General features: G+C 40.9%; 1 protein-coding gene across 9 annotated transcripts in view; it reads left to right on the top strand.

Annotated features, from left to right (window-relative positions):
• The window catches only part of DMD (dystrophin), a 2,234,319-nt gene that overhangs the window by 2,097,310 nt on the left and 113,813 nt on the right, over positions 1-23,196 (top strand). For all 9 annotated transcript variants that reach the window (XM_027096086.1, XM_027096084.1, XM_027096085.1 and 6 more), the window contains one exon: positions 22,353-22,427. In XM_027096086.1, coding sequence (XP_026951887.1) covers positions 22,353-22,427 — 75 coding nt within the window. The remainder of the gene's footprint in view (positions 1-22,352; positions 22,428-23,196) is intronic.

Raw genomic sequence — 23,196 nt, 5'->3', positions numbered from 1 at the left:
TGTTTATGCTCAAGTCTCTCAAGACTAAGTAATGAATTCCTTTAAAGCAGGAGCTGTCTTCCTCATCTTTGTCACTAGCGCCCAGTGCATGGTAGTCTCTGAATAAATAAATGTTCATTGAATGAAACACAGTAGAGCAAGCGAGAGTGATTTTTCTGGGGCAGAAGACAGATACCACTCAAGAAGACAGCAAGTTGTGTCCACCTAGAGGGGTGGGATAGGGAGGGTGGGAGGGAGATGCAAGAGGGAGGAGATATGGGGATATATGTATACATATAGGCTGATTCACTTCGTTATACAGCAGAAACTAACACACTGTCGTAAAGCAATTATACTCCAATAAAGATGTTAAAAATAGATAAATAAATAAATAATAAAAAGAATACAGAAAGATATAGATGATGTTTTCCTAAGGCAGATTATTAAACTAGCAAGATGGAAGTCTCTGGAGAGATGGAGTTCTTTCCAGAAAGTAGAAGATAAAGCATCATGGTAAGAAAAATTAGGAATGTCAGTTAAGTTGTAAATTTTATTGGCAATTTGATATCTTAGCACAACCAGGTGAACTGCTACCCTGGAATTAATTTCATTCTAAAAGGGATAACTCATTGATAATCAAGGAGCTAAGACCCTTGAGGGACTTCCCTGGTGGTCCAGTGGCTAAGACTCCATGCTCCCAATGCAGGGGGCCCGGGTTCAATCCCTGGTCAGGGAACTAGATCCCACATGCCACCACTAAGAGTTCGCATACCACAACTAAGACCTAGTGCAGCCAAATAAATAAATAAATATTTAAAAAGAGGAAAAAAAGGAGCTAAGACCGTGAAAGAAAGGGTCACCGTGGATTTGGAATTTAAATAACAAGGAAACACTGAACACAATTTGGTGTGCTGGTAGCCTCAATTATTCATTGGTTTCTTAACTCAATAAATACTTAAGAGTGTGCCAGGCGTTGTGAATCCTACACTTGAGGACAACAGGCTAAAAATATTATTGAAGGTATAAACATTTTTACAGTAATCTTATTTTTTTGGACATTACAAAACACATGTTCATTCCCAAAATTTGGAAAGATGAAGTGTAAAAGAAAACAAAAATCAATTTCAATCTCAGCGCCCAGAAATAACCACCATTTACATTTTAGAGGATTGCTTCCAGTCTTTTTTTCGATGCATTTCTTATATAGTTGTTTGAGGCAATATCCTGTTGATAACGTCATATGCTACTTTATTCACTGAATGTCCCAAGTTTTCTCTCATTCTTAAATTCTTTGGGGATGTTATTCTTCCCAAGTTGCATTTTCCTGAAATATTACTTTTTAAAAATAATTTCCCATTTTTCAAAAACTAATTTCTGACAAAGGAAACTCAAATTCATGTTGAATTTGTAGAAATAAATCCTTAAGATTCTGGAGACTTACTACAAACAGGCTTCTGAGAAGAAAGCCAAGTAAAGTGTTATGATGCCTTCTGTCCAGAAAGCTACTTATGTATTAGAGATGTTAACAAAAACCAGTGTAGTCAAAAGTAGGCAGTCAGTCATCAGAAGGCTGATAAGAAAAATTTATCCTATGATAAATACAGTGTATAAATTTACATGAACAAACACTTTTCTACCACAAATATTTTAATAGGTAACATTTCTTTTGCCAAATATTTATGCTCTCAAGGTGACAAGGCAACTATCCTTGGAAACTTTCAGTGTTACAGAAAAATCTTTGCCTTCTTAGCAAACAAATTTAGACAGAAACTCAACTTTATGATAAGTTCCTGTAAGTTTTAATTTTTATAATAACTGATATGTAAAAATTCACTTACCTATTTTTTTCAGATATTAATCTCCAAACTATTCTTTTTTATTGAAGTATAGTTGATTTACAGTGTTGTGCTAGTTTCAGGTGTGCGTCCTAGTGATTCAGGTTTTTGGCGGATTGTATTTCATTATAGGTTATTACAAGATATAGGATATAATTCCTTGTGCTATACAGTAAAGCTTTGTTGCTTATCTATTTTATGGACTGCAGTTTGAATCTGTTAATCCCAGACTCCTAATTTGTACCTCCCCCTCCCTCTCCCCTTTGGTAGCCGTAGATTTAGTTTCTGTGTCCATGAGTCTGTTTCTGTTTTGCTGTATACGTTCATTTGTGTCGTATTTTAGATTCCACATGTAAGTGATGTCGTACAGAATTTGTCTTTCTCTGTCTGACTTACTTCACTTAGTACAATAATCTCTGGGTCCATCAATGTTGCTGCAAATGGCATTATTTCCCTCTTTTTTATGGCCGAGTAGTATTCTATTGTGCATGTATATCTCACACCTTCTGAAGCCCATTGTCTGTTACTGGGCACTGGGTCGCTCCCGTGCCTTGGCTGTTCTCATGCCATCCATCTGCCTTCTCTCACTGTTGGCACTCACCCAGGACGGGTCTTACTGCCTCTTGCCATCTGTCCCTATTCCCTTTACTAAACGATCTCTCTTTTTAAAATAGTTTGTTTCATTTCAGTGTTCTGCAGTTTCCCTGCACTGTGCCTATGCTGAATGTATTATTTATCTTGCTTGAGATTTATGTTTCATTTTTTCTCCACTTTGAAAATTTGTGTCTTGAATCGATTTTGGAAATTTGTGAACATTGTTCACTTGTTGCCGCTTTTCTATTCTCTCTGTCCTGTCTTTTTGGAACACCTCATAGATACGTGTGGGTCCTTTCTGTGCTATCTTCCATAAAGAAGTCATCTTTCAGCTATAATCTGTGATATTTCCTCAGCTCTCTCTTCCAGTTTCTTCAGTTTCTGTAGAGCAAGAGCCTACTGTCTGACTCCCGTTGTGTTTGCAATCACTTATTATAATTGTCAAAAATTCACTTACCTTGGGCTTCCCTGGTGGCGCAGTGGTTGAGAGTCCGCCTGCCAATGCAGGGGATGCGGGTTCGTGCCCCAGTTTGGGAAGATCCCACATGCAGCGGAGCGGCTGGGCCCGTGAGCCATGGCCGCTGAGCCTGCGCGTCCGGAGCCTGTGCTCCGCGGCGGGAGAGGCCACAACAGTGAGAGGCCCGCATACCGCAAAAAAAAAAAAAAAAAAAATCACTTACCTTTAACTTACCTATCTGGAAAGAGAATGGCTAGCAGAACACACACATTGTCTTCCCAAAACATTTGTGCTTACAATGAGCACATTCTGGTCAAGGTTCTTTGTTACACTGTCAATTAAGGCTTGTGTAGCCTCTTGCTTCCGTTAACATTTTCTGGCCAAGGTGCACTTAAAGAGTATGGAGCTAATAATATATTCCACAGTTGTTTCCAATTTTTTCACTGCTCGAATAAGCCTGTGAGGAACATCTTTGTGCATAAAGCCTTGCCGTATTTGTTTCATTGAAGTGTAATCACTGAGCCAAAGGATAGTACTGTTGTAAGTTTTGTGGTATATGTACTTCCTGAAATTCTCTCAAAAGGTGGTGTCCATTTATACACTTATTACGTGAGAGTGCCCATCTTATATGCCCTCGCCAGTGTGGAGCGTTAGTTTTATTTTTGAAATTGTAAAGGAAAACCATATCGTCATCATATCTTTGATTACTAGTGATCATGAACATTTTCTTTTAAATGTTCACTGAGCATTTTTCCTCTTTTGTGAGTAATATGAAAGCAAAACCAATTTAACTGAACAAAACTCTTCCAAACTTTTCTTCCATAATGTAATCTTTTTTTTTTTTTTTTTTGGTTCATTGTGTTGAGGGACTCTTGGTGATGCGAGACTCCTGATTACATCAGTATAGTTTTTGAATCATGCTTTAGCTTTCTCTTCTCCAAGCTAAATAAGCCTAATCCGTTTATCGGTCCTCAGTGGACCTATTATCCACCCATTATGTTAGATTTTCTTATTCTCTGTGCCAGCTTCAGTTTCTTCACATTTTCTTGTATATGAAGGACCCTAAACTACAGTAGTTCTCTTTTTTTTTTAACCTCTTTATTGGGGTATAATTTCTTTACAATGGTGTGTTAGTTTCTGCTTTATAACAAAGTGAATCAGTTATACATATGTTCCCATATCTCCTCCCTCTTGCATCTCCCTCCCTCCCACCCTCCCTATCCCACCCCTCTAGGCGGTCACAAAGCACCGAGCTGATCTCCCTGTGCTCTGCGGCTGCTTCCCACTAGCTATCTGTTTTACGTTTGGTAGTGTATATATATCCATGCCACTCTCTCACTTTGTCAAAGTTTATCCTTCCCCCTCCCATCTCCTCAAGTCCATTCTCTAGTAGGTCTGTGTCTTTATTCCTGTCTTACCCCTAGGTTCTTCATGACATTTTTTTTCTTAAATTCCATATATATGTGTTAGCATACGGTATTTGTCTTTCTCTTTCTGACTTACTTCACTCTGTATGACAGACTCTAGGTCCATCCACCTCATTACAAATAGCTCAATTTCGTTTCTTTCTATGGCTGAGTAATATTCCGTTGTATATATGTGCCACATCTTCTTTATCCGTTCATCCGATGATGGACACTTAGGTTATTTCCATCTCCGGGCTATTGTAAATAGAGCTGCAGTGAACGTTTTGGTACATGACGCTTTTTGAATTATGGTTTTCTCAGGGTATATGCCCAGTAGTGGGATTGCTGGGTCATATGGTAGTTCTATCAGTAGTTCTCTTAATAAAGGGCTATTCAGTATGGGTGGAGAAGGAAGGTTGCTTCCTGCCTCTTGAGTGACGGAAGCTTATACCTGCCATAGTTATACAGTCCCATGTGAGGTGTTGATTTTTTCCCCTGTAGATATGGAGTACTTAGAATGTTCCAGGCCCTGCTCTGAGTAACAGGATACAAAGAAACATAAGGCATGATCCCTGTCCATCTCCCCAGTTGGTATGAACCCGGCCACGCAATGGACCCTGCGATGTGATAGAAGTCCGTGCCTTATGCGGGTGACAGGCACAGCAGCAGCTCTGCTTGGGGCCAGTGGGGGAGTGCTTGAATTATTCTGAGTCCTTTCTGCCTTTGCAACCCAAATGACAACCATGTTATCTTCTCTTGTTGCTGATACAGTTCATGAATGCCAGCATATACCCATTTTTGTTTTCCAAGGCAGATTTAAATGTCTCAAGTTGGAACGACTGAAGGTTTAAATTCAAGCTAACATATACACACACGGAGCTTATTATTGCCTGGTTTCATTGTGTTTGTTGCCTACAGATTCTAGAAAAGCTATATGTCAGCTTCACAAAAGACCATACTGTCTCCTTTGGGGAGTAAAATTGACATACATGAAATAGTTAATAAATGCAATAAGACTATATACTAACTTACATAATATCAAGGTCAAATGTACAGCACCTTGTACAGGTAGAAAGAGCAGTACTGATTCGAGTCATTGGGGAAGGCTATTTGGAGAGTAGAATAAAACATTGTTCTAGGAAGGAATTTTGTAAGGCTTATGTAAATTAAAATGTAGGCTAGGGTATTCCAGATAGTGTAACAGCATAAGCAAAGGTATAATTGAGAGAAAGACTAGCTTGTTTAAGGGTCAGTGAGGACGTTGTTTTGTGAGAACCTTCTCCAGATTTTTGAAGGAAAACCTGATTCAGTGCAATTAAATTCAGGGTAAATTAAAATGCCTTAAATTATAGAATGAGAAATTTAAATTTCATTTGATTGGCAGTGGAAAAATGTTGAATCTTTAGAAGAGACACATGATGAAGTCTGTTCTGTTTTTAGGAATTAGAATTTGATGGGATGGTTGAAGGAAGAGAGGGGAGAGATTAGTTATTCTGTTTTGTTTTGCTTTGTGGCACTTGAGATGATAAAGGCATTAGGATAGCAGTGGGGGAAAGACATGGGGACATGACTCTGGAAGTTTTCTTTCCAAGGCAGAATTGTCTGAAAGTAATGACAGATTGGTAGGTTTTAAAGAAAAGAGAAGAGTTATAGGGGTTTCCCTGGTGACGCAGTGGTTGAGAGTCCGCCTGCTGATGCAGGGGATACGTGCCCCGGTCCGGGAAGATCCCACATGCCGCCGAGCGGCTGGGCCCGTGAGCCGTGGCCTCTGAGCCTGCGCGTCCGGAGCCTGTGCTCCGCAACGGGAGAGGCCACAGCAGTGAGAGGCCCGCGTACGGCAAAAAAAAAAAAAAAAAAAGAGAGAGAGAGAAGAGTTATAAGATACCTTCTAGATTTTCAGCCTTGATGACCCAGAGAATGGTGATACCACTGAACAAAAAGAGGAAATTGCAAATTGATTGGGACAATAGGAAGTATCAGAATTGTATTGATTTTATGTACTTCTGGATTTATTTATCTTTCTACAAAGATTTATTTGGGGTAGCTCATGTAAGTGTATGAACTTTGATATCATAAGCACATATTTCTCAGTAATCTTGTCAAAAGCCCTGTGAAGTGTATTATTATCTCCACTGTACAGATGAGGCTCAGAGAATGTGGGTAATTTGTTCACCTGGCATAGCTGAGATTTAAATGTACTTTCAACTCCTAACTCAGTGATTTAGCTCCTGAGCTAAGCTTTCTTCCTGGGAAGTGATAGTGGCAGTTTGAAGAGGAACTATCCTGATGGCTTTTCGAGAGGGGAACTAAGAAAGTTAGTTAGTTAGAATCATCAACGTGATAAAAAGATCCCTTGTGTTTTTATTGCAGTTTATATAGGAAATACTAGGGGCAGGTAAGGTTCCTTTTACCTAGCAAGTGGATATCCTGGATATCTCTTTCCTAGGAGCTTTTAAGATACCATGTCTCTTGTAGTCTTCACAGTAGCCCTCAGAACAGGTTCCCTTTACCAATGAAGAAACTGCAGCTTAGGGAAGTTAAGGTCGCTTGCCCAAGCACACTGGGAGACTGCTTCACGATTAAGGGGAGTGGCTTTAGCGTCTAACAGATTTGAGTTTCAATCCTTCGGCCTTTGGTTTGCTTGTCTGTAAGATGGGACTAAAACAACACTAGCAAAGTTGGAAATAGTATCTGAGAATGTATGTATTTATTACTAACATACCGTAAGCACCCAATAAATGACAGTCATTCGTACTGTTCTTTGATCGCAAAGTCATAGCTAGAACCCATCGACTTTTCTTCTCTAGCCATTAGTTTTTCCATTATACAGTAGTACTCTTGCAGAAGATAGTGGATGAAACGAAGAATTTGGAAGAAGTATGGAAAAGAAGATAGATTTAACACTCAGAAATTTTTTAAAGTAATATGTGCACATGATTTTAAAAAATAAAACAATACAACTGGGTAATGAGAAAAGTAAGTCTCCCTCTCAGCCCTGATATTAATCCCCCAGTGTCACTCTGCAGAGGCAGTTAACGGTAGAGTTCTCTGTTTCCTTCTGTAGATATTTTATGTGTGTACAAACATACATAGCCATAAATATGCCCCTCTATACACAGTGATACCATAACGGACAGTGTTCTCTTCTTTGATGCCATCACCTTTTACATAACTAAACTAAAGCACTTTTCTCCTGTAGAATAACAGCCTGATAGATTATGAAAATTTGTTAGATGGAGGGTTATGTTCGTATTTTTATGAGACAGAAACCCAGAAATAAATGTAAGAGGTTCCAAATTGGCAACTAGTGGCCTTTAAGTCAAACCACTTCAGGCAAACTAGTGGTTGTCTAGTGGCCTAGACAACCATTAAAAACTGTATAAATGCTAACTGGTTCTCAGGATGTCTACAACAAACAAAAACTATTATTATTAAATGGAGAAATTAAGATTCCTAGAAGGACGGAGAGGAACTGTTTTATGGGCTGACACGTTGAAGGGCGTGCTTAGGACCCGGCTGCCTTCTTTGGGCTTTGGACTAAATGATGTTCTTGAAAAGAAACCGCGCCTGTCCTCCCTTCCTGACTTCCGCCTGTAACACGCTCCGCCTCCGAACCGTCGTGACTTTCTATGTCAGGGTGGTTTAGAAGGAGCTGAATCTTGAAAATTGAAGAGGATCACAAGGTCTAGAAACTCCTCTCACGGGGGAAAATTAGGACTTGCTGGCTTCTGGGAAAATTCGTTTTTCAAATGTAACATGAACGTGTCAAATACTTGTCAGGGTTAAAGAAGTTCAGGGTCTCTGTTCAAATTGGGAGCAAGTGGGAGCCCTTAAGCCAAAAGAGTAGTTTCAAAGTCCCGCTGAGAATGAGCCTTTGTATTTTGTTCTCTGGCTCGGTCAGGGAAGGGATGCTGCATTAGGAAGTTAAGTGTTCTTACTACAATAAAATAAAATGATACATAAGAGAAGGTGGGGGAACATACAGGAACATGATGCTTCGGGCTTACGTGAAAATTTTTGGCATTTGCCTGTTTGAGTTCCTCAGCTATTTTATTGATTTAACTAAAGCACCCTTTCTCTGCAGGGAGGAGGGAAAAAAGAGAAACCCTTCGCTTCTAGTCCTTGTTTCTCATTCCGACTAGGGAACCCAGGACAAGTTACCGAGAACTTTCTAGTCCTTTGCTTTCTCGTCTGGAAAAGGAAGATTTAAAATGAGAGATTTCTAGTTCTCAGATGCTATATCATTTTCTTATTTGATGAAAGTAATGTTGTTGGTTTTATTATCCCCAAAGGAATACCCATAAGGAGTAGGTAGAGATAAATTAAAGCTACGTAAAGAATTTAATTCCTGGTTGCCCAGTAACCATTAAATCCCTCAGCAGTCAGGCAAGAACGCATTCCTGCCTTGAGACAAGATTTAGTCCTTTTTGAACTTACCCTCGGGCTGTGTTCCGAAAGTTTATTTGTAAGTTAGTTGCTTACAACTTGGAATAAAATGTGTTATAAAGGGTGGTTAGGTCCCCAAGTCCCAAAATCTAATTTAACCCTCCGAGTGCCTCATGCACTGCAGGGTATGAATAGAATGCAGCTACGTGTTTCTATGGGAACAAAATGCTTCTGGGGTAGAAACTCACATTGCCGGGGTTTATTTCTCTACTCCCAAAGCTTCTCTGGATAAGAAGAACTGGACATTTGATCATAAGAGGTCTAGTTGCCTTCCTGGTCACTCCACTGACCTTTCAGCTTCCCTTTCTCTGGTCCTCATTTTTCTTTATGTGAAGGTTTCTGTGATCTCTCAACCTGCCCCGCCCGCTGTCCCCTGCCCTGCATCGTGGCCCTTCTGAGCCTACCACCCATCACCCTCATGCTGGTTAGGATTACAAGCACACTGGGCAAGCGAAGCCCCATTTCTCCTATAACAGAGGAGCAGTGGGGAAGGCCATCAAGTGCTTGCTTTGGGTGTCAGAAAGATTTGGCCTGGAATCCAGGCTCTGGGATGCAACCTTAGGGAACTTACTAAAGATCTGTGAGCCTCATTTTTCTGACCTTGAATGAGGTTGGTGATGTGGAACTCAGGGCATTGTGAGGACTCAGTGGCATCAGGTACAACACCATCTGCCCTTGAGCGCTCAGTGAGTGTTAGCGTTCCTTTTGCCATCGGCTCGCCACTTCCCATTTTTCTCGTAAACTCTATAGGGAATACTTGGGTACAAAAAGGGTTGAAGTAAGAGTCACCTACATTTTTTAAAAAGGCTGCTTTAAGCTTGTCCCCAAATAGTTTTGTCCAGGAGTCAAAGGAGAATAAAGGCTGGGTCAGATTCAGTGAAAGCTGAGATAAGAGGTAGAGAAGGGGGGGATGGTTCCTGCCTGCTGTGCAGTAGGATTCAATGAAAAGGGGGTAGGGGGAGCCTGGACATGGCTACTGAAAAGGGAGAGGGGAACACTCATTTGTGAGACTTCAGAGCCATCTAGGAGATGTACAGAGGAACTCAAGAGTCTGCCGAATTCCTGGACTGAACCCTCAAACGGGTCAAGTGAGGGAGGACATGCTTCATATCAGGCAGCTTCCAACTACATCAGGGTTTTGAGGTGATAAAGAAGAGTCTTTTCCCACTAACATGAACATTTCATTTCTTGATTCAAATGTATTGTCTAGACGACGGGTGAATGCGGATCTCTCCCTAAGGCATCCTTTCTTATTAAAAGCAACTCAGTCTGTGTCAGGGGACAAGGCAGCCCATTATCTAATGAAAAGCTCCTGCCACTGATTAATTTTTTTTTTTTTTTTTTTCTGTACGCGGGCCTCTCACTGTTGTGGCCTCTCCCGCTGCGGAGCACAGGCTCCGGACGCGCAGGCTCAGCGGCCATGGCTCACGGGCCCAGCCGCTCCGTGACATGTCACCGACATGTCCCAGACCGGGGCTCCGAACTCATGTCCCCTGCATCAGCAGGCTGACTCTCAACCACTGCGCCACCAGGGAAGCCCTTTTTTTTTTTTCTGATTAATTTTATAACAGCTGCAGCTAAGTGGTGGGTCTTTTTTTTTCTTTTTTAAGAATGATTTCTATATTAGTATCTTTAAAAGGATCTCATCAGTAGTATCTAGTTTCCAGAAAAAGTAACACATAAAACTGAAACATACTTCATTTTTATAAACATCATACTGTCATGAGACTTCTGGGTGCATGGGCAGTTTGAGTCATGTCCGTCCCCCGTCCCCCCCCCCCCACCCCCGTTCCTCTCCCCAGCTAGCGTATACACAACACAGAAACAAGCACATTTTATCATGTTCCTGGCCACTTACGTATCTTGAACTGTGTACTATCTTGGACTAACTATTCATGCTTAAGGATTTAACAGATTATCTTCTTCCACCTCTCAAATAACAACAATAATAAAAACCCAAACAGTTTATTTTCCCTAATAAGATTAAATGGGTGAGTACCAGCCTAAGGCAGGAACGTTCCAAAAAAAGAGTTTTGCAAAAGGTTAATTTGTTTTCCCCGTGGTAATTAAGGGTCAGATTTCCACTGATGTCCACTTTGGCATCTATTTTATTCACCGTGGTATTGAGGGGAATGGATATTGGGGGTGTGTGGGAATTGGGGACCAGAGAATGGAGAGAGGCAGACAGAGGATGCAAATCATTTTCCATTAGAACCTAAAACTTACACTCTTAGATAAAGGATAGACTACGAAATCTTAATCTAAGTTTTAAGACTTCTGAATAGTTGAAAGTTACCAAAGCTTTACTTTTTTTTTTTTTTTTGCGGTACGCGGGCCTCTCACTGTTGTGGCCTCTCCCGTTGCGGAGCACAGGCTCCGGACGCGCAGGCTTGGCGGCCATGGCTCACGGGCCCAGCCACTCCGCGGCATGTGGGATCCTCCCAGACCGGGGCACGAACCTGTGTCCCCTGCATCAGCAGGTGGACTCCCAACCACTGCGCCACCAGGGAAGCCCCAAAGCTTAACATTTTTTAAATAACATTTATCTTGAGAGCGATGAGTAAGGAAAGATGCTACTTGGCTTTAAGGAGATTTTGCACTAATGAAGAGATAAAGATATAAACATGTCTAAAGAGTTAATGAAAGATTAGTTACTTATAAGTGTTCATGTATACGTAGACATTACTTTTCAGAGAAATAACTTGTATATTTAAAAATTCTAATCCTCATATCTGGGCCAAATCAGATTTGTGATAGTCCCATGCAAAACAAATGTCTAGTTAGATGCTCCGCATATCTATTTATGTCTGGAAGAGTGCCTTAGCCATATAAGCCATCTACTGTAACATTGTGTTAAACATTAAATTAACTGTCAAGCTGTCCTGCATCAGTGACACCACTTGGTAGCAAGAATGGGGAACCCTGTGATCCCAGATCTTACTGCTTTGTTCCTCTGCCCCACGGAGGATTGCAAGGGAAGGATGGTGCCCTCTACTTGGTATTCTGCATTTTGTTGCTTATAGTTCAGTTAATGTGTCAGAAGTACATTTGCTGCAAGTAACAAAATACCTGAGCAGCTGTATCTTAACCACATAGGGGTTGATGTTTTTTGTATAACAAGAAGTCTGGAGACAGTAGAGAGCTAAGGAAGAGTTCAGTGATGCCATCAGAGATCTGGGCCTTTGTTCTGCTGTAGTATCTTTAGTGAGTGACCTTTGACCTCCGGGTTGCTTAATGACTGCTGCCCCTCAGGCAGGAAGGAGAAAGGACCTTCTCCCTCTCAGGCTCTTTGTCTTTCATTTTAAAGGAAACCCTTCCCTGCAGATATCTTGTCAAGCATTGACCAAAACCATGTCCACATGGCTGCCACTGGCTGTAGATTAGAGAATTGAGATCCTCCAGACTTTGTAGTAGAGAAAGACCAGGGAGAAAGACTTTGAAAGTATTGTGTGAAACAACCTACAGAATCCGCCACAGTTAAATACAGCTGAGTCCACTTTCTGGATTACAAGCATCCTCTCTAGATGACCTTTGTTCTTTCTCCTTTTATTCCAACTCCTTTATGTCTGGGAAAGTCTTGATATCTATGTAACGTGTGTTTCAGAAAAGAAGCCCAAGCTCAGGCTGTAAGGGGGAAGTAAGCACGAGAATTATTCCAGTGATTCATCCAGAGCAGTGGGAAGTGATATTATTTGAAGAGAAATCGAATGTGGTATCAATGTCACTAACGGCTTAAACCTGGTAAAAGTAGGGAAGTTCCTTTCCAAATTTCATTCAATTCAAACCATTTATTGAGCACCAACATTTATTGCCCTTCGGTGCCAGTGATATTGAACACAACACCATCTTTCCAGAAGTCTCCATTTCCTTTTCTCATCTTTTCTTCCTCAAGTAAAAGAATGAAAGAAAAAGCTACTTCTAGTTAGTTATATCATTCATTTTTACCAGTATTGCTATAGATTTTATTTCTATTGTATATTGAGTATTTAAATAAATCTTAAGCCCTTGTGGGCTAACGTAGAAATTAATCACTATTTCATAAAGAACATGGCTTATATGGAAAATTTTCAATTCCATTAACCTTACAAATGTTCACCGGAGTAGTTTATGTTGTGTTGGAAACTACTTTTGCATCTGATATATACACGGCTCTTTGCAGCGTATGTTTCTGCTCTCATAACCAAAGAAAATACATATTGATTTTTGTGTGAGTGGAGTACTTATCTTTGTGTTTTTCCCAGTATTTTAGAAGCCTGAATCTTCAACCCCTGAGCTTAGTATACAGTTTGGCCCGCAATAGGTGCTTAGATAAATGTGAATTGATGATTTTTAAATGTATAAGTAACGGTCACTTCATGATATACAGTCAGTAGACTAGTTACGGGTTTTGGTTCTGTCTTCCCATATTCTTGTGCTGGAAAAGTCAGGGTACTGAGGCAGTATTTTTGTTGGCACAGTCCTTTAGTTTGAATGCATTAGTAAATGGTGGAGTCCAAAGAATTAATGGCTGGAAAAATTTTTGGAAAACCCAGTAAGAAATGTTTCCACAGCGTAATTTGAGTGAAAGCCAGATAACAGCTAGTTATTGGAGGAACTCGACAGTAAAAGCTTTTGACATAGACATGAAAAAGAGGGTGGAAGTAAATTTGGGGGGAGAATAGGGAGTGGTCTGGCTGAGGCAGAACTCCAAAAGGAAATGCCTCCTGGGGCCAAACTGGTCATTTAAATGACTGAAGGCGGCTGGGTGGGAAGTGGGTCAACCTGAAAAGCTTCTCTTGGGGCTAATTGGGCCTCAGCTTCCCCCACTGACATGCAAGAAGGTGAGTCTTCAGATCCTTCCGGAGAAGCAAGACGATGGGAAGTCTCCAGATTTTTAACTGTTGGCAAATCACTCAACAATTTAAAAAACCATTACGGGAGCCAAAACCAACCAAACAAACAAACGAAAACAAAAAACAGGTCTGCAGACTAAATTCAGCGGGTTTGTGCCCTGTGGTCTGTGGTTACCAGAGAAATCATTGAAAAATGAAGCTAGCATTAAAGGAAATGGACATTTACTGCTGTTTATTTTTATCATGAAAATAGATTTACCACAGATTCCCCAACTGTGAGAAAGGATGGTAGATTTGAAATAGGTAGTGTCAACCCTATTGCAAAGAAAGTATGTTTTTCCAGCCCCCGACAAATAGGGCACAAACTTTTTAAAAACTGTTTGTGAATTTGGTTATATGAAAAATTGTAAAAGGTATGAAAATCAAGTCACATTTGATCATTGAAAAATGTCTCACCTTTATTACACAGGGTAAAAATTTAATTAAACTGTCTCTGCCCTGGAGAATCTGGGATGTGTGTTCATTTGTGAAGAGAGTGTGGAAAGGATGGTTAATTAACGAAGTGTAGAAGAGACTTGAAGGAGACTGGGGTAATTTTATAAGTTTGTGGAGTTCTGATAGTTGCGTCGGTTAGTTGAGTTGCCCGTGTTAAGGCTCAAGGAACACACGGGAGAGCAGTGACTGAAGGTTCTGAGTCAGAAAGGGAATAATATCGTTCAGCCCAGCGATGAGAGTGCACTGTGTGACCGTTAGTCTCTTGTTATGAAGGAGACCAGAAGGAAAGAGCATTGGCTTGATTTGGTGTGGTTCTAATCGGAGCATGAAGGGAAGGCTGAGCAGAGATAGAGGATCAGTTTAGAGACCTTGCCGATTGATGTTTCTTCTGACCATAAGGATGGCAAATAAGGAAGTGCTTAGGTGGAATAGCTTTTTCAGTGAGTTGACCGAAGGAGAAAAGGCACGATATGGAATTCGGGAGTAGGGAATGAAGTTAAGGATGTACGTTCTTTGAGTGCCGTGGCACTTGATCCCTCTGTTTTCGGTGCCTTACGTCACTCCCAGCTTTAGTTACTTCTGATGCCTCCGTGTCTGGTGCAGCTTCTTCTGAGATCAACCCTCCAGCCTTCTGTCGGGGTGAAGCCAGGGGTGGCTGGGATGCTTGGCTGCATGGCCTAGGGGAGAAGGTGTTGTGAGCTCTAAAGAGTTGCAACCACTCCCTGCATTTTCAGCCACATCACAGCCCTCAGAAGAACCCGAGGCCTCTAATTTCTGGGACTTCTTGGCTGTGTAAATGGGCATATGCTTCCTGTTAGTGCCCCAGCTGCCCCTCTTCCCCTCACATGAATTTAGGCTTGGGATTTCTCCTGAATCAGCTACCATCAGGTCATCTTCCAAGCTTCCAAGACACTGGAGTCTCTTCTGATCTCCTCTCCAGTTTTGTCTCTTTTCTTTTAGGTAGATGTCATTTTTAATTCTTTTTCTGTCATCCTAGTAGTTTGACATGAGGAATAAACGAGTCTGTTCCATCTGCCACGTTTAGCTGGAAGTCCCAGGACCTGAGTCCTTAACATGAAGTGCAGGGCCCTACAGTGGGCCTCCCCCTGCCTACCTGGGGTCATTCTTCATCCTTGCGCTCTGAGATTTCAGCAGTCTGGGCCTTCTTAGGATTCTCAATGGTCTACACTCTTCTCTGCTTACGAGCCTTTTTTGAACATGCTGACCTTTCATCTTGCTTTGCTCTTTCTTTCTACTCTTCACCTGGCTAACTCCATCACCCTTCAGATCTTTGCTTAAATGTCACTTTCTCAGAGAGGCCTTCCTGGCCTGTGTTTCCCTATGTGCTCGCTCTCGATAAGCATCGAGAAGGTAGGTGGAAGGATTATGAATAGATGGATGTCTTTTTAAAAATAATTTTTCCTTGAGTAACGTTGATTTATAACATTAAATGAGTTTCAGGTGTACAACATTATATTTCTACTTCTGTATACCCTACAGTGTGCTCACCACCAAAAATTTAGTTTCCCTCCATCACCATAGAGTTGACCTACTTTCCCCATTTTCCCCTCCCTGCCTTGCCTTCTAGTAACCATTACTCTGTTCTATCTGTGTGTGTGTTTTTATTTGGTGGATGTCTTTTAAAAAGCTATAAACCAGTTTTTCCTAAAGAGTCTTCCTGAACCATTAATATTATTTTATATATAGTTTTTGGTGGACAAGGCTTTGAGAATTAGAGCCCGAATCCTTTCTGATTTGAAGCTTAAGTAGAAGGAACATGGTGCAGCAGTGTCCACGTGAGTCACCTCTCCATTATCTGGGGGAGAATTCAGGCCCAGAAATAGTATTTAAGATACATGGTGTCTCCCCCCCCCCCCGCAGAAGGTTACATTGGCCATTTGTTATAGAAACTGCTTTCTCAACAAACCTTTTACCAGAGCAGCAAACAAGAAAGCAAAGCTAATTTGAATTTCAACTCTTCCACGAGAACAATGTTGCTAAGAAGTAGTGAGATTGAGCTGAGGAAGGCCAAGCAAAAGGAGGGAGCCAGAAAGGCCTTGAACAGCCCACAAGTCAGGATTTGGTGCTCCCTTTTACTTCACAGTTGAACTTCCCTATTTTTTTATTTTTGGTTTGGGTTGGTTTGTGTCTCTCTTTCACAATTCTAAGTCTTCCACATTTGTGCTACCCTGGATCCTTTATTGCTTCTCTTCATTTTTCAGAAGAATTCTAGAGAATAACTGGTAGCAACTAAGTAATACCATTTCACACCTGGAAACAACTTGATAGTAATTATAAATTCACAGCTTTCTGCAGTTCATACAAGTATGAATGTGTTATTCCTATTTATCTCTACGTAGGTTTATTTTTTCCCCATTTAAGTAAAGCTCAGTGTTGGTGATGAGGTTTCAATGAATGTAGATTGTAAAAGGCCTCAAATATATCTAAAAAATTACAGCCCAAGTGTCATGTGTTAATGTACCTCCTCTCTCTTGGCTAATTCTTTAAAGATACGTTCCAGAACTCCTCCGTATTATTGAAGAGCTCTTGAAGCATTCCCCACAGTTCTGCTTTGTACTCTAAAGCTTCTGAAGCCTGGTTATCTTGGCTTAATTTGCTTTCAAGCCAGACTAGGTTTAAATGACTCAGTTTATCTCAAGCTCATAAAGGCCTGTCCGTGGCTCTTGCCTGTTCTAGTGAGTTTGAACTGATAAGAATAATACTTGTCGTGTGGAGTGTCCATTAGAACGCTATAGGAAGAGTGAGGCTGGGGAATCAGAGATATATTATTAACATTTTAAAATCTACTGCCTTCCTATATATTAGTGTAGGGGGAGACTACCTTGTTGTGGCGTCTTTGGAAAATTTGGAGAATTGCTAAAATGGACATGCAGTAGTAGTTTAATTCACATTGTATGCCAACACTGAAGTTGGAACTATACCCCCCCCAAATCATACTTCCTCTACATTTTATTTTTCACTCATGATCACCTGAGTGATTTGGAATACGTTTCTGCTGGGAAATAGAGTTGGTAGGAAACAAAGACCACACCACGAATTCATCTGTTGGGGTAATCTTCAGCCATCCAGCTCTTTCCACTCATTACATTTATGGGGTCATTGTCATCCTTTGTACCTAATACAGATAAACATACTGAAACTCTGGGCCTTTCTAAAAAGTGCCCACAAGCCATTGGAAAGCTGGACCGAAATACTCCTTGTTTTCAATTCTAGACCTCAGTTCGGTCATAGGTAGCAGGATTTTTGAAGTATGATTAAAAGACAGAAAGCAACTGTAAAATTGAAATGAAGGGCCTTAATGTTTTATTTCTATAATAGTTTCCAAAATTTCCCATAACTTTAAAATGCTGAGGTGTTTTTCAGTCGTTTTGCAAGAGCAAGTCCACCAATGTGTAGGTTTATGGCTCAAACTTGATCGGTCCTTCCTCTTTTCTGGTGAATTTGACACCTTCCACCACTACCTTCCACAGAATGAAAGTAAACGTCGTGCAACAGAAATACTTAACCAAAGTCAAGGGAAATTCATAGGCTAAAGAAAGGTGCAGCAAAACCTGTTATTTGTTTTGTGCCTCAAAATAAAAGTCAAATGGACCATCACTTCAGTAGCTGGTGATTCACCTTGAGAGCGTAGATGGTGTAATATTGCCCCTTGTTCCTTAAGTTTCTAGATTTCTCCATTTTTAGGCCAGAACCAGCCCTGGATAAAATAATTCAAGTCATGAAGAGGAATGTACAGTTCAGCATGTTTATCCTTCCAAGTGCGCTCTCCACCAGCTGCCCGGCAAACATCGTGTGACTCGTTTCTTGGATAGTCTCACGCCTCTTGGGTTCCGGTTGTGAGAGCTAGTGAGCTCATCACAACTTGGGCCAAAGTCCGGGAAAGGCAGCTCCCAGGGAAAGTGCAGGCTGGCCTCCCACGGGGGTTGGGGATCGGGGCTTGAAGCTTTATCCTGCATGCATACTTTAGCTACGAGATCAGCTCCAGCCTCAGCCCAGGACAGTGTCACATTGTCCGCAGCTGTACCGCATCTTGAGGTTTCAGTGTGTATCCTACACATTTTCACAAGGCTGCGGAGACTTCTCTCTCCCAGCTGTAAGCCAGAGGGCAGATTCAGACAACACAGATGGTTGACCCTCTGGAGTAGGACTTTCAGGGCACCAGAACTCCGTTGCAATTCACTGATGCTTACTGGATGTAAATTTGTATGGCTTCTGTTGCATTATGTTGAAAACTAGACATTTTCCCCGCTACTTTCTTTCGGTCTTCCTGAATCACTGTTTGCTAATTGGTTGGACTGTGGTACATAGAAAACTGGTGGCAGAAGTCTTGTTCTCTGCATTGTGTTTGGGGCTATGCTTGAGAGGGTGTCAGAGTGGATTAACGCCAGGTAGCATGTGCCGTAGTTAAGGAGGCTTTGAAAGGGAAGAAAGTTTGTACTGCTTTAGGGAAGCTGAGAGCACTGCTAGAGCAGGAATGTTCCAGATGCTTGTCTCTGATAGTATTCTACCGTGAACCACGCCCTGAAAGAGTCAGATCATCCTTGCCTCTCCCACTTGGATCTCAAGCTCCTGGAATTTGCCAATTCTTGATATGAACGGTGGGGATTGGATGGGGCTTCTGACCTCATTTAGACCATGTGTCCTGAATTCTGAATAGATCCAGGAAAATCGGACAGAGTAGACACTTTTAAGTTATTGAATACCTTTTATTGGCATTCATCATAAACAAGAGACCCACAAATATATCCCAGAGGTGAGTTTTTGGTCTAATTGACTGCAATAGTCATTAAATACTCTAAAAGCCCACAAAATGGAATGTAGAAAGACAAAAACAATAGACCACACAGGTCTCTGTAGAGTTTATACTTGCACTTTAACAACATGGAACAAGAAACTGTATTAAAATGTACAGTTAAAGACTCCATTGTACTTGAAGGCGCATACGAATTACCTAGGGATCTTGTTAAAATGTTGATGCTGATTCTTAGAGCTGGGTGGGGCCTGAGATTCTGCATTCCTAACAAGGTCCAAAGAGGTGCTGGTGCTGTTGGTCCTCGAATCATAATTTGGGCCAAAAGGATCTGCCCAGGTTCTCTGGGGCAGGTATGTGTTGGTAGCCATCCGTGGTTAAGACATCGGTGAGGGCTGCCTTCCTAGCCACATCTCGGCTGCCAGGTGTATAATGAAAGCAAGTCTCAGAACAAGCTCTGTCACATATGAACACTTACTAGCCACAGAGCAGAGAACAATTTTAAAGCCTGTGTCCAAGGCACAGTGAAGTCACAGCCCCGCCTTTTTGAGTGCTTGGCGGGAGAGCCTCACAGTCCACACCTGCCACAGTCCTTCACACAGCGGTTCTCAAAGTGTGGTCTCTGGACCAGCAGCCGCAGGAGCACCTAGAAACCTGTTAGAGATGCAGATCCTCAGGCCCTCTCCAGACCCGCGGAATCAGAGCATCTGAGCATGGGGCTTGGGAATGTGTATTTTTAACCAGCCCTCCAGGTGATTCTGGTGTGCGCTCAAGTTGGCAAACCCCTGCTGTAACAGCAGGATTTTGTCAGCCATCTAATTGACTTCAGGCAACCAAGAATCCAGTGAACTACAGCTGGAGATTGTGGAATCCGGCCTAGGGCACCATTTTTAAAGGTGGAGGGCCTGCTAGATTCTTCCCACGCCCTGTTAATGTAAGGGCAGGGAATGTTTCTATTCTAAACCCTTTTCAACAGTCCTGGTATCTTGTAAACCACTAATATCACTAACACAAGCCCATCCAACATTAATTCGGATACTAGGTGTATTAATAGGATTTTAGGTGTAACGAGAGCTAAATATAGCTGAAGCACTTAACAGGGGTGGCTCTGGAGTGAGGCTTTTTGATTAATTGCTAGCCAACCACCCCTGGAGTGTGCTTTCCTGATTAAGACGACTGACCGCCTCTGCAATGTAGCTAAGCTAACACACACATACTTCATATTGTACGGTCCCTGTGAGGGTTTTTTTTAACTCTTAAAATCTACTTTATTGAGGCATACTTTAAACACAATAAAATGTACCCATTTTAAGTGTACAGTTTGAGTTTTTGACAGACGTATGCACTCAAATAACCTTCATATCAATCAAGATATATAACATTTCAGTCACCTAAAAAATACGACTGTGTTCCTTTCAATTAGTTACCCATCCCGTCCCCGCTCCCGGCTACCATCTATCTGCCTTCTGTCAGTGTATAGGTGAGATTTACCTCTTCGAGAATTTCACATAAGCGGAATCAAACAGTATATTTTTTTTTTTTTTTTTTTTACTCTTTGTGCCTGACTTTTACCCAGGGTAATGTTTTTCAGATCAGCTCACAATGTTGCTGTATCAGTAGTTAGTTCCTTTTTATTACAGAGTAGTATCCTGTTGTGTGACTACACCACAATTTGTTTATTCATTCTACTCTAGTTTTCTTTCCAGTTTTCGGCTCTTATGAATTAAAGCTACTATGCGCATTCACGTACACATCTTTTTGTGGGCGTGTTTTTATTTCTTTTGGCTGAATATCTAGGAGTCGAATTTTGGGTCATAAGATAGATGTATGTTTAATTTCATGAGAAACTGCTAACCTGGTTTTCCAAAGTAATCGTACTATTTTATATTCCCACCAACAGTGCTGAGAGTTCCAGTTGCTCCACATCCTTGCCAACATTTAGTATTGTCAGTCTTTTTGGTTTTTACATCGAATATTTTAAAGTAAATTACAGACATTGTTTTTCTTTCCCCAATTTCAATTTAGATTGTTATATTTGGTCTCTGCAAAGGCAATCAACCTAATAATGTTGACCCAAGCAGCTTGGATATGGATTAAATTATTTCCCTTTCTTAACCTCCAATTAGAACTGGTTCTGTGGGTGCCGTTTGATTACGGCAGTTAGTCATGTTTGCCAGTATAGTTTTTCTTTTTTTCATTTTTTTGTTCACATATTCATTCAGTTTGTCGGTCAGTCCCTGAGCTGTATTAGACCTGTTTTTTCAGAGAGCAGTTGTATGTTAAGTCACCGGGAAATAACGACAGAAGTAGGGGACAGGGTACTTGTCTTCAAGGAGCTTTTTGGAGCTGGGTTTATGAAACATAAATACACAAAAAATGCAAGAAAAGAAATCTATCTTGGCGTATATCAGGGCTTACGCAAAATTGAGTGAGGGCATCATCTAAATATAGATTTCTGCTAGGTGAGGTGAGTTGGGGCTTGATAGACAGGTGACAGTAGAAACCGCTGTAGCAGAAATTGTTGAGCTGTTAATCCGTGCAGAATATTAGAATGATTGCACCTTAGACTATAAAGCTAAATGTTTATTTTAGTCCCAGTTTTATTTTACTTATTTTAATCTCTTTTAGGATAGCAGTATCTTCATTAGTACAGAATACGTACGGAAACAAATACCCATTCTGATGTGGACTCGCAACTCTTCTTGTTGGCGTCTAGCATCATTTTTGTATGTTTAGCACCCAAACTTAAGAGCAAAAGCTTCCAATTAGTACGCGTGTGTGCACACACATGTGAGTTTGTGAACTTTTTAAGCCAGCTCTCTTTTATCCTGTCTTTGCTGAATTAGTTACTTTCTAGATAAATGCAGAATAGTTAAATAGAAGGAACCTGTGGGATCAGGTGGACCTAAACCTGGAATGAGGGTTAACTGTGCCAATTAAATTTTAAAATACATCTCACACACAGAGACACACGCCTATGTTGGGTAAGAAATATTCAAAATGTTCACAGTGCATATCTTTGCGTAATGGGATTACGGACGATTTGTTTACTTGAGTTTATATTTTCCTTTAATTTCTAAGGTTTCCACAGTGAGCACGTATAACTTTGATAATCAGAAAAACATGTTATGTTGCCGCTTGATAGTTTGCTAAATTCTCATAGCTGTTTCAGGGAAATCTTCCCTGTTCTCTTTCACCTTGTGTAGCAAAGATTCACTACAATAGAACCAAGATTACAGTCTAGAAAAAAGAAATACCTGTCCTTCTTTTCCCTCTTGGACACAAGGACTATATGAGCTCCCTGCAGGCTATGCCACTGTCATCCCTCACAGAACTTAGCTTTCCTGATTGTCAAAGAGCAAAAAGACATTTTTTTTCTTTCCCCACGTTGACAAAAATTCACCTTTCCAAAACTGGGGCATATACAAGAGACTTTTTCCCCCTAGCCTCTTGTTGTTGTTGGCAAATCATTGGCAGTTTATCTGTGCCTTTTGAGAAAATAACAAATGATCTTTGTTTTCCCCCTTTTTTCTTCAGCTGACCTGAATAATGTCAGGTTCTCAGCTTATAGGACTGCCATGAAACTCCGAAGACTGCAGAAGGCCCTTTGCTGTAAGTATTAACCAGTGCTCGAAATACTTGATAGTTATTCTTTGGTTTAAAAAAAAATGGTTGGGAGTATTTGCTATCGGAGTGGGGAGAAATAGCTCTCTCAAGTCCGGGTGTAACATAGAATTCATTTTTTCAAGGTATCTTCGGCTGAGTTTTCACCTAGACTGCTTCGTTACATTGTTTAGAATCATTCCTGTCACCATTCCTCAGCTACTGATGTTGAATTGATGAGATACCAGTAATTTTTGTTTTCTAACTAATGGCGTTGGCATCCAGAATTATCTTTATGGAACTTGAATTATCTCCACCTGTTCTACCTTTACTTCTTCTTACAAAATGTATTGAATATTTGAAGTATTAGCATCAGATCGCCTTACCCAAACCAGAGTTCACAGATGTGTATTGTTTTTTAGCTTGAATGCTAACGTTCAGATAAATACCGTCGTAGAAGAAAGATGACAAGATTGTTCTTCTGCTTTTGCTAAATAACTTACATCAGTGGGGAAAATTCCCAAAGTGTCGTACAATGCTGTCTGTTTATCAGATAGTTTATATATCTGTTACCAGGTATAATATTGTTTGAGAGCCCATGTATGTTGTTAATGTGACCACGAAACAGATAGACACAGTCCCTACCCTGGTGGAACTTACAGTCTAATGAGGGATATACAGGGTGTCCATAAGTCTAGAGACATAGGTGTATGTATATAAGATCATCAAGAACATCTACAATCTGTAAAAAAAAAAAAAAAAAAAAAAAAAAAAAACC

Source organism: Aethalodelphis obliquidens, unplaced genomic scaffold (assembly GCF_003676395.1).
Source record: "Aethalodelphis obliquidens isolate GAN/ISIS:26980383/991018 unplaced genomic scaffold, ASM367639v1 scaffold98, whole genome shotgun sequence".
NCBI lineage: Eukaryota > Metazoa > Chordata > Mammalia > Artiodactyla > Delphinidae > Aethalodelphis > Aethalodelphis obliquidens.
This window is presented reverse-complemented; position numbering and strand designations above follow the sequence as displayed.